We start from the raw sequence: 11,976 nt of genomic DNA, 5'->3' as shown, positions 1-11,976 counted from the left end.
TAAAAACAAGGCTTCATTCAATTTTTTCCTATTAAACTCCTAACTGTACTGGACTCATGTTCATTTCCAGTTTTCAAATAATGACCTAAGCACAACTTAAATGGAAATAATGTGCTTACATTGGCACAACAGTAGACTTCCCAACATTTTATATTTGGAAGAACCATTTTTGAGTAAACCTTTAAGAATTTAAAACACTAACATTCACATTTTCAACTCAGGAAGCCTGTGGGTTAGTTTGCTGTTTGGCCTGTTCGTTGGATTTGGGGACAGAGGTAGGGACTGAGAACAAAATACATGACTTCCAGGGCGGACTGTGTATCACACAGGTCAATTTTCAAATTCTAGGTTTCCTTTTTTCAGCAATGCCTTCATCTCATTAACACAACTGGCCTCCTGAATGCTTCTATCAAGACCATTTATAACACATTCAACACAGAGGAATGATAATTTCCCACAAGTTCAGTTGGGGTGGGTTGGGGGTAGGGTGGAGGGTGGGCATCACGTAGCGCTAACGGTAGTGCTGGCCCAGGGTGTGAGAGTTAAGCCTCTTGTCTTACTGATGCTTTCTCTCAACGCCACCTCCCTGAATACAGCATGACTTCATTCGTAATCTGGATTTTTAAACCAGGAAGTTATTATGGTCAGTCCAAAAATAACCCAAGGAACTTGCTAAAATCATATCAATAAGCAGCTTTTTATTGAAGAACTGCAAGAATTAAATAGAAGGCACAGTAGCACTGTAAAGCTTTTTCAGATCATAATAATCTTTTTGTATGTATATATGGAACCCAGACTTTCTTTTTTTGTTGTTAAAAATGTCTGCTGAACAATCAGAAAGTCCTCATTTGTCATCTTTCCCTTTCGTTTTTCTGTATACCATCTCTCGAAAACTGGCCAGAATCTTGTTCTCTCTCTTTCGCCTCTCTTCTTGGTTAAAGGACGCCAGGGCTCTCTTCTCATCAGCACTATAGATCTGGTTCTCTTTCCGCAGTCGCACGGCCTCCATTCGGCGATGCCTGGAGATAATTTTATTTTTGGCTTAATTTCTCAGTCATTATTCTCATAGTAGTTCCCCACTAATCCTGTCTTAATACAGAGTGGTCTAGTTAAAAAACTGACGAACAGAAATTGTTTTGGTCGTGGGTCAGATTTTCAAAAGACCATTCCTTTTATCTGCCAATGTGTCCTTTGATTCATTTCTAGTATTCAAATAATGATCTGATGCTCTGTCAACATCACGAAGGTTATCAATTTCAAACACTAAGGGGGTAAGTGTAGTCCTGTTGTTTCTACGAAAACAACCAAAACTAGCAAACTATTTTTAAAAAAATTTTAATGTTTATTTTTGAAGGAGAGAGACATAGCATGAGCGGCGGAGGGGCAGAGAAAGAGGGAGACACAGAATCCGAAATGGGCTCCAGGCTCTAAGCTGTCAGCACAGAGCCAGATGCGGGGTTCGAACCCACAAGCCGCGAGATCCTGACCTGAGCCGAAGTCAGATGCTTAACCGACTGAGCCACCCAGGTGCCCCCAAACTAGCCAACTATTAAACTTCCTATGTGATATGTGGAATTTACTTTTGGGGAACTGACAGGAGGACAGAAGAAAGATTTAACTTGTCATCAAACAGGTGGAACTTCCTCAGGGTTCTAATTTATCACAGTCAAAAGAACCAGGTCTAATATTACAATAGAATTTTTTGAGGAATTTTGTGAGTGGATTTAACTTCCTTAGAATCTAGTAGCAGCTCAAAAAAAAAAAAAAAAAAAAAGAAGAGATTTAGCACAAGGGCCAAATAAGGAAAGTGGAGGGGGCGGGGGCTGAGGGAAACTATTACATCATCTTCAAAACGTCTCCTTACTTAGAAAACTTCATGAAACTTTTAGGCATAGGTAAACCAACCCTACACAACCAGCTCAAAATCAAGCTGGAGTTACGTCTAGAAAAATAGAGAAAACTGAGTAAGGAAAAGGGGAGAACCATTTCAGGTTAGTCTGAAGGTCGGAGAGCAGCAGGATGAAAAGACACGGAGATGACAAGGTATTCAAGGTCGCTCTGGGTACAGTGAACAGTTTATTTGGAACACAAAGTGCTATGTGAACAATGCTGTAAAACATCTAGGTACCCATCTCCTGGTACATGGGAAAGATTTTCTCTTGGCTATCCAGAAACAGAGTTGATGGGTCATAAAGTATATGAATGCTCAACTTCCCAAGATGATGGGAAACTGTTTTCCAAAGTGGAGGTACCAATTTATATTCATATTACATAACCACTAGCAATATTTAAGAGATTCTGTAGCTCCACATCTTCTCCAATGCTGGGTATTGTTTGAACTTTCGTCTATCAAATAGATGTGAAATGATATTTCGGTATGTTCTTCATTTCTATTTCCAATGATAATGAACATCTTTTTATGTATGTGTAGGCCACATATTCTTCTAACAAATGCTTGTTTGTGTCATTTTCCCATTTTTCTTTCGGGTTTGTTTATAGGTATTTACATATTCTCAATCCTGTCTGTTGTAGGATCTTATCCCAGCTTGAAACTTGTCTTTTTACTTAAATGGTGCCTTTTGATGAACAAAAGTTGTTACTTTTAACCTAGACATATTTATCACTATTTTATTATATGGTTAGTGCATTTTTGGGGGTCTTCTTTAAGAAATACTTTCCTGTCCCTCTCCACCCCAAGATTTATTAGATATCTACTCATATTTTATACTAAGAGTGTTAAAAGTTGTTTTTGACATTTAAGTCCTTTATCTAGCTGCACTTATTTTTTTTAAGTTTATTTATTTATTTGAGAGAGGGGGAGAGAGAGAGAGGCAAAGAGAGAGAGGGAAAGAAAGAATCCCAAGCAGGCTCCATGCTGTCAGCACAGAGCCGACACGGGGCTCTATCTCACAAACTGTGAGATCATGACCCGAGCTGAAAGCAAGAGTCAAACGCTCAACCAACCAAGCCAGCCAGGTGCCTCTGCACTGATTTTTACATATGGTGATGCAGGGTTCTACTTTCATCGGTTTCCATATGGATAACCATTTTTCTCCTGCTCCGTTTACTGAATGGTTCCTTCTTTCCCCAATGATTTGACCCGCCATCGCCTTCATATAGCTAAGTTCCACACATGTGTGTCTCTGCCTCTGGGCTCTGTATTTTATTCCACTGAACAATTCATTTGTTGCCCTATGGCTTTCTAAAGTTCTGTAAATTTCCTCTAGTCCTCATATCTGGGAGAGCAAATCTTATCTTCCTGTTCTGTTTCTTCAAAGGTGACTGGGCTATTCTCGGCCCTCTAGTCTAACATATAAATTTTGGAATCATCTCATTAAGTTTTACACAAAACTCAGTTCTGATTTTGACTGGAACTGTATTGAATCTACAGATCAGTTTGGGAAGAACTGACAACTCTATGCCTTCCTCTCTAATGTCTCTTAATAATGTTATTTTATAGTTTATTCTCTATAGATGTCTTAGACATCTTTTAAGATTTATTCCTAAATCCTTCATATTCTCTGACACTATTATAAATGTTGGTTTCTTTTTATTTAATTATATTTTCTAATTGTTTCCTGGTACATAGAAATGCAATTCATTTTTATGTATTAACCTGATATCAAACCATTTATGAAACTCTATTATTTAGAATCATCTCAAGATTCTTTAGGATTTTCTAATGTTAAAAAAAAGTCACATCATTCACAAAAAATGAGTTATGTCTGCCTTTCCAATGCTTATGACTTTTTTTTTTTTTAATGTTTTATTTATTTCCATGAGAGAGAGAGAGAGAGAGAAAGAGAGAGAGAGACAGTGTGAGCAGGGGAGGGTCAGAGAGAGAGGGAGTCACAGACTGAAACAGGCTCCAGGCTCTGAGCTGGCAGTCAGCACAGAGCCCGATGCGGGACTCGAACCCACGAACTGAGAGATCGTGACCCAAGCGAAAGTCGGACGCTTAACCGACTAAGCCACCCAGGCGCCCCCAATGCTTATGACTCTCATTTCTTTTTCTTTGCCTTAATGTGCTAGTCCTCAGAATTCCAAGATTCTGAAGTAGCTTCAGGGGTTCTGCAAATATTTGCTTCCAATTTTATTTTAAAATATTTACCCACTTTTAAAAGTTTATAAAGTTTTAAAAAATCTAAAATTCAGGTTGATCCTGGTACTGATGCCCTATTAGTCAGTTCACTCTAACCATTCTTCCTCGTACTTTGCTTTTTCATCCATAATTTTATTTTCATTTCCCTATGCTGAACCTGATGTCTGTCATAATCATTTTCTGCTCTTCATTCTCAGGGTCCACAAGAAGTACAGACTCCACATCCTCTGACTCTACAGAGAACTAGAGGCAAACTCAGAAAACAGGAAACACTGTCTCATGAAGATGATTTCCTCCCACCAGAACGCCACATTCTTCATGGAGCAGTGATAAATGACTGAATTAACTATACCCTCTAGAAAACAAAACTATCTGTACCAAAATACAAACTAGGAAAGGACACTGGGAAGACTGATTCTTTGAAGTTGGAAAGAGAGCAGATTCTGAGGCTGAGTTGCACATACACTTGGAATTTTAGACAACCATGTTTATACCAATAAAACCAGTATTAAACCAAAATGTATACTCTACTTCTCATTAGGAATGATCACTTAACGAAAGTCAGTTATCAAAATATGATTATGGTAGATAGAAAGGAAAAGATCTAATCATGGAAACTGACCTTGATGCCAATAGCTTACCTGCTACCACTCATCACGTAACCTGAGCATTCGAATGATGCGATTTCTTCACTTGTCAAGCCGATTTCACCTCTTCTTGGGATACGTTTCCCAGCTTTTACATATTCGGCCATAGCTGCACCCTCCCCAGGTAACAGTGCATGGCCATAGCTACAAAGTAATTCAGATTTCAGAAAAGTTCATTACAAAAAACTCATCGTCTAAAGAGAGCACAAAAAAGATCTCCTCTCAGAAAACCGCACAGATAACAGGTGCAGGGCAGCAGCAGGCTGGGAAGCCCAATGTGAATTAGTTTAATTAGTGAACACTGCACTGTGACCTACATAACTAACCCAGAAATAAAGACCTGCTTTGGAAGAACAAAAGAACTGAAGTTAGTGAGTACAGGTTCATGGTGTACAATCATGGATCAATTTATCCCTATAGGCGCGGCCTTTACAGCTTCTGCCTCCCGCAAATTCCTTTTCCCTTTTTTCCCTTTAAAGAAAAAAGAAAAAAGAATATATCTCATATATCTCAAATTACTATACTTTTTAGACTATAACCAGTAATAGTGCTATCCAGTAGCTATTATCTATCAACTTTTGTTTGAGGGGACTTTAGAAACTACCATCCCTTCATTCAATTAATTGACTGCATCTTGAATACATAATTAAACTCAAAGCTTAGAGTACAAAAATAATCTCTGTTCTTGTGGAATTTACATCCTAACAAGGACATAAGTGCAATACAAGGTAGGGCACATAAAACAATGCACAAAGGAAACAGAAAACATTTTGAGGATGAAAGGATTAAAGAAGAGTACGAATCACATCTACTTGTGGAGGGAAGGTACTGGGAATCAGCACATGACCCCCCCCTTTTGAAAAGGGCTTTGAAAGACGGTAAGGATTTGAACAGGAAGAAATTGGGAGTAGCGAAGAAACTAGGGCTGGGAAAAGAAGGGAAGGCACGTTGGGGGAAACATAAGGTAAACAAGGCACGATGTGGGAAAGTGCACAGTAAATCCAGGGAAGCTTTAGTTCAGCTCACCTGGAACCTGGCGTGTAAATAAAGGAGTACAGGGTGATAGGGTTGGAAAGGTAAGTAAGGGCCATACTGTTATGAAGGTACTTCAGTTATTTTAAATACACAGTTACTTACTTCAAAGGTTTATCATCTTGAGAGGCAAGTGTTTTTGGAGCCTCTGGGCCAATTAAATCTGAGGGTTCTTCAGGCTCTGCAGAAAAGAAAATGTTCAGAAATAGATTCACATTTTGACTAATCAGTTAATTTAATATTTGTTTTGTTTTTTTAAGAAAGAGAATGCGCACGTGCATGAGCAGGGAAGGGGTAGAAAGAGGGTGAGAATCTTAAGCAGGCTCCACGCCGAGTGTGGAGCAGCCCAACGCAGGGCTTGATCTCACGACTGGCTGACGTGAGGTTCAATCTCACAGATGTGAGCTCATGACTGGGCCATCCAGGCACCCCATGTTAATTTAACATTTTATCTGTTCTGAGTCAAAGTCTACCAGAGGAACCTACTTGATCGATCCTTCCAGGGATTCTCCAGAAACTCTTCTTGGGAATCCTTAGAGCTTGAATCACTGGAATCTTTTCTATTCTTCTTAGACTTCTTTTTCTTATATTTCTTCCTATAATGATTATAATTTAATACAATTAATAGACCCACATTAAAGGGAATCTTATTTTTTAAGGCAATGAAAGACTGATGAAAATGATTTAAATTTTCAGCCAATTAAAATGTTTAGAGAAGAATTTTAGTTAAAAAATCTTTTAACTTATCTAACTAAATCATGTTTCACTATAAAAAAGATCCCTCCAGGGAACAATGAAATACAGTTCTCTTGTTGTAGAAAGGTAACAAATAAAGCAGTTTAAAAAACAGCCCTTACCAACTTGAGCATCAATAATTTGAAGTGTAATGGATTCAAATATATCAAATGTGTTTGAATCCTTGAGTTCATAATGATACTAAAAAAGTCCAACTCATTATTTTGAAAACTCATAAAATAAAAAAAAAGTTCCTTAAAAAGTAACTATCTTCCCTTCCTATACAAACTGTAATTCAGGGTAACCAAACAGTTGATGAGGGTAGGTTTCTCTTATACCATCACTGCTCTGCAATCCCTAATGAAATAAGGGAAGTAGGTAATGACCATCCATGGCTATTAATAGGACAGAAAGAGACAACTGGACATTATCTGCCTCCTGATGAAGTACACAGCACCACCTGTAAAGTGTGCGTGCCAAGGACTCAAATCTGAACCTCATCAAGTCTCTAGATCTTATTATCAACATACAGGAAATACAGAGGAAGATAACATGTTAAAAGCACAAAATTAAAAATATAATCAGTCTGGCTGGCTCAGTCAATGGGGCATGAGACTCTTGATCTCAGGGTCGTGAGTTTGAGCCCCACATTGGCTACAGAAATTACGTAAAAATAAAGTCTTTAAAAAGAATTTTAAAAAATACAATTAGGGGCACCTCGGTGGCTCAGTCATCAAGCATCCAACTCTTGATCTCGGCTCAAGTCATAATCTCACGGTTTGTGAGAGTGAGCCCCGTGTCCGGCTCATCCACACTGAGCTCTGAGCCTGCTTGGGATTCTCTTGCTCCCGCTTTCTCTGCCCCTCCCCTGCTTGTGCTTGCACACTCTCTCTCAAAATAAATAAACTTAAAAATACAACCAGCAAAACCCATACTACAGGAAACTCTATAGGTAAATGATTTGGTTTTTTAAAAAGTAAACAGCAAGAACAAAAAGGGAAGGGGAACCAATTGATTTAAGGAGGTGCGAGAGACATATCATTACTTAGATCCAGATGTGAATACACTGTAATAAAAATCTGCTGAGAATTGAGGAATTATTGCTAAATATCTTAGGCATGCTAACAGTACTGTGGTTATGATTTTTTTTTAAAAAAGAATGCCTCTCTTTTAGAGAAACATGCTGGTTTATGGACAAAATGACATCTGGGATTGGTTCTGAAATAATGGGGGGTGGGCAGTGGAGACTCTTGAAGAGCTAAAATTGTTAAGCTAGGTGATGGTTACACGGGGAATCATACTACTTGATTTGTCATTATTTCCTTATTACTTTATGTAATTTTATATATATATTAACTTTTCCATGATAAAAATTGAAGAGAAAAACTGACGATCTATGTTTCTTCTTCTTTTCCTTTTTCTTGGCTTTCTTTGCTCTTCTTTTTGTATCTTCATCTGCAAATTAAAGCACATTTTAATTAAAAACAAAAACTGGACTCTAAAACCCCAGTAATTCTGATTATATATCCTATTGCTGCCCTATTTGCTGTTACAGAGAAACTTATCAATTCAAAAATTTATCGCTACTCATCAGAATACATACTAGGCACCAGGGACAGAGAAATTAAAGTCACACTAAGCCTTCAGTGATAGAGGGCATTATTATTAATTTTATGTGTGAGATAATAGTATGGTGATAAGTGGGAAAATGTCCTTATTTTTTAAAGATGTACACAGAAATCTTTAGGGTGGCAGTATGATATTTCTAATTTACTTTGAATATCTCAGCAAAAAAAATGATACTTAAAGCAAATATCAAAATAATAACAATTATTGATATCTAGGTGATATACATAGATGTGTGCGTGTGTGCACATATATATATATATATATATATATCATATCATATTGTTCTCTTTACTTTCTAATGTTTGAGTATTTTCGTGACGAAAAGAGAAAAAACCCTATGTGTGTGTTTGGGGCAGGGGGCACGCTTTCCAGTCCAGGCTCTCAGTCTAACGGAGGAGACAGAGGTAAAGAGAGAGAGAGAGTTTGGAGTGATGCAGGAAGCACAGGGTGCTCCGGGTGTACAGAGAGGTGTCAAAAGCAGGCTGGCCTGGGGAGGCTGACTGAGGAATGGTCAGAGCCGGGAGCTGCTTCAGATTCTGTGTCTCCATGTCTCTGCCCCTCCCCTGCTCACACTCTGTCTCTCAATAAAAATTTTTAAATAAAAATAAATAAATATGTATTTATTTTTGAGAGAGAGAGAGAGGCAGCGTGAGCAGGGGAGGGGCAGAGAGAGAGAGGGAGACACAGAATCCGAAACAGGCTCCAGGCTCTGAGCTGTCAGCACACAGAGCCCGACGCGGGGCTTGAACCCACGAACTGCGAGATAATGACCTGAGCCGAAGTCGGATGGCCAACCGACTGAGCCACCCAGGCTCCCCAATAAATACATATTTTTAAAAATCTTTTAAATCAATAAAACCAGGTTCCCCACACAAGCGCTGCAGGCCACGGCCGAAGCGAGCAAGCCACGTGGCGGACAGGGGGCCACCGCCTCGCAGGCAGCCGGCTCTGTGCCACGGAACCAAAGTGGGAGGAAGAACGCAGACTCCGAGGAGACGGAAAGCAGGTCTCAGGCCCCAGAGGGCGCCGCAAGAGTGGCAGGGCACGTGTTATTAGAGAGGGTGCCACCAGGGCCCAAACTGGACCCTGAAGGCCCCAGAGAGCCCCCGCAGGACTGTAAGTAGGGGACGCTCACATGTGCGCTAAGAAAGCTCACTCTTCCCGGCGGTGAGGAAGAAAAGTGACAGCGGGGGCCAGGAAACCTGGGTGACATCAGAGGAAAAGACGCCTTCGTGTCCTGTGTCCCCAGAGGCGGCGGCCTCTGTCAATCATCGGCCAGGAGAGGGCACAAAAAGGTGGCTTTGTGAGAGGCGCCACCCCATGGGGGTGTCTTCCATCGACAGCTCCCGGCCTCGAAAGGGGCCTTTGTGACGCGCCTTCCTGAAGGCGGCACCCAGGGGCCCGAGTGTGCGAATGACACGACAGCACTGCTCCTCGGGGGCCCGGCGCGACCCTGTGGCCTGCCTGCCGCCACACGGCTCATGCCCAGCCTTGCCCTGGTTTGTGCGGCCACATGCGACCCAGAGTCACGCCACTCGGCTTTGAGTCCCGGCGCTGTGACCCCGGCAGCGGGACTTCCCTGCCGCTCTGGGCCCCACGTCCCCGCCTCTAGGGTGTGCCCTACGGCCAGCGTGAGGGACAAGTAGCAATCGGAACGTGGGGCACTGGGCAAGGGGCCTGGCACAGCGGCAGCGAGCGGTCACCAGCTTCCGGCCACTGTTACTGGCTTGAAGAACCTGCTTCCGAAGTGAGTTCTAAGAGGGAGAATGAGTTCGGAAGCCAGGCTGGCGGGGCGACACCGGCCTTCTTACCGCTGGAGTCTGTCTCCGAGTCAGAGTCACTGTCACTGTCAGAATACTTCTTGTGTTTTCTTTTAGATGATTTTTTCTTTCTCTTTTTCTTGGACCTTTCTTTTGAATGGCTAGACTTCCTCTTCTTCTTCTTCTTCTTTTCTTCTACGTAAAACACAAATATAAAATGAACTTGTACATATTATGATTATGAATTCTATTGTATTTGAAACACTGATAAAGAACAAATGATAGGCAATTTGAGTAAAAGCAAAGTATATTCAACTATTTATAAACATGCTTTTCAACTTTTCAATTAAAAAGCTCTGTATGTTAAACATACCTTCTGAAGTAGAAGCTGACGTGGTGCTTTTCTTTGGCTCATCATCCTCCACTGGTGTGTGTTCATCAGAGCTGAATTTAAAGAGGATGGTTATAAGAATCAGAAAAGTGATAAAAATGTGGAATATAAAAATATGGAATTAAAAATTTGGGGAGGCGCCTAGGTGGCTCAGTCCATTAAGCATCCGACTCTTCGTTTCGGTTCAGGTCACGATCTCATGGTTCATGAGTTCAAGTCCCGCACTGGGCTCTGCGTTGACAACAGGGAGCCTGCTTGGGATTCTCTCTCTCTCTCCCTCTTTGCCCCTACCGTGCTCACTCTCTCTGTCAAAATCAAGACATAAAAAAATTTCCCAGTAATGACACTGATTGTCCAAGAACCATTAAAAGCAGACACTGAAATAACTTGGTAAGGGTACAGTTCAAGGGTCTATCACATTCAAAATAATATAATAATCACTTACACTTGCATAATGCTTTAGAGTTTACAAACTGGTTTTTATTTATTTTTATATTTATATTTTCAGCAGAAGCCACAGGGGAACCATAAGGAAGGATGGAAAAAACGAGACAGGAAGGCTGAAGGAAAACTTCATGATTTTAATCTAAGTGTATAAAGGACATACGGCAGAGCAACAACCGTTCTGTCTCCCCAGAGCAGCAAGAACCTAACACACTACAAGACCAAGAGATTTCATTCTATCGTAGATAATTCTGAAAATGAGTATATTAAAATTCTATAGTAGTTTAGAAGAGAAATTTTCATATCATATAGTCTTTTTAAAAAATGTTTATTTGAGAGACACAGAGAGAGAGAGAGAGAGAAAGAGAGAGAGACAGAGAGAGAGCAAGAGAGAGCACGGGGGAGAGGCCGACAGAGAGAGAGGACTCCAAGCAGGCTCCACACTGTCAGTGCAGAGCCCGACTTGGGGCTCGATCCCACAAACTGTAAGACCATGACCTGAGCCAAAATCAAGAGTCATATGCTTAACCAAATGAACTATCCAGGTGCCCCTATCACATGATCTTTTAATCTGAAGATCACATATGGAATAATTTAGGTATTGCCTAGAAAATTAATTTTAGGATTCTTTCCAACTCATTCTTTCAGTTCCGATTCTTTGACCATTTCCCAAGGTATCTATATAAGAACAAGTTTCAGATAATAATGCTATCACTCTGTCACAAAATACTAGTTTACCTGTCAAGCACATTGTTTCAACTCAAAGTAGACAAAGAAATAGAAACGGAAATAGAGGAGAGGGAAGAAGAACCTTGTGAACAGCACCAAGGGGCGGGAAAATAAGCAAAAAAAATAGGCCTTCAGATACTATATTTTTTCATTTTTATTTTATTTTTGAGAGAGCGAGCGAGTGCGCGCATGCATGTAAGTGGGGGAGGGGCAGAGAGAGGGGAACAGAGGATCTGAAATGGGCTCTGCACTGACAGCAGCGAGCCCAATGTGGGGGTTGAACCCACGAACCGTGAGATCATGACCTGAACCAAAGTCAGACACTCAACCAACTGAGCCACCTAGGTGCTCCCAGATATTAATTTAAGAAAAGTAACTAGGGGCACCTGGCTGGCTAAGTAGGTCGAGCATGAGAGTCTTGATCTCACCATTGTAAGTTTGAGCCTCATGCTGGGGTAAAGATTTCTTTTTTTTTTTTTTTTTTTTTTTTTTTTTTTTTTTTTTTTT

At 40.6% G+C, this 11,976-nt stretch overlaps 1 protein-coding gene across 1 annotated transcript in view; it reads right to left on the bottom strand.

The window, feature by feature from the left end:
• Window positions 1-683: 683 nt before the first annotated feature.
• LOC120222138 (NFKB activating protein) overlaps window positions 684-11,976 on the bottom strand; it is a 24,496-nt gene continuing 13,203 nt past the window's right edge. The window contains exons 3-9 of the mRNA XM_039219842.1: window positions 10,279-10,349; window positions 9,957-10,100; window positions 7,908-7,971; window positions 6,268-6,377; window positions 5,887-5,962; window positions 4,744-4,893; window positions 684-1,019 (exon numbers count right to left, since the gene is read on the bottom strand). Of these exons, the coding sequence (XP_039075773.1) occupies window positions 845-1,019; window positions 4,744-4,893; window positions 5,887-5,962; window positions 6,268-6,377; window positions 7,908-7,971; window positions 9,957-10,100; window positions 10,279-10,349 (790 nt within the window). The 3' untranslated portion in view covers window positions 684-844. The remainder of the gene's footprint in view (window positions 1,020-4,743; window positions 4,894-5,886; window positions 5,963-6,267; window positions 6,378-7,907; window positions 7,972-9,956; window positions 10,101-10,278; window positions 10,350-11,976) is intronic.

The sequence above is a fragment of the Hyaena hyaena genome, unplaced genomic scaffold, assembly GCF_003009895.1.
Source record: "Hyaena hyaena isolate Hyena2069 unplaced genomic scaffold, ASM300989v1 scaffold_840, whole genome shotgun sequence".
NCBI lineage: Eukaryota > Metazoa > Chordata > Mammalia > Carnivora > Hyaenidae > Hyaena > Hyaena hyaena.
This window is presented reverse-complemented; position numbering and strand designations above follow the sequence as displayed.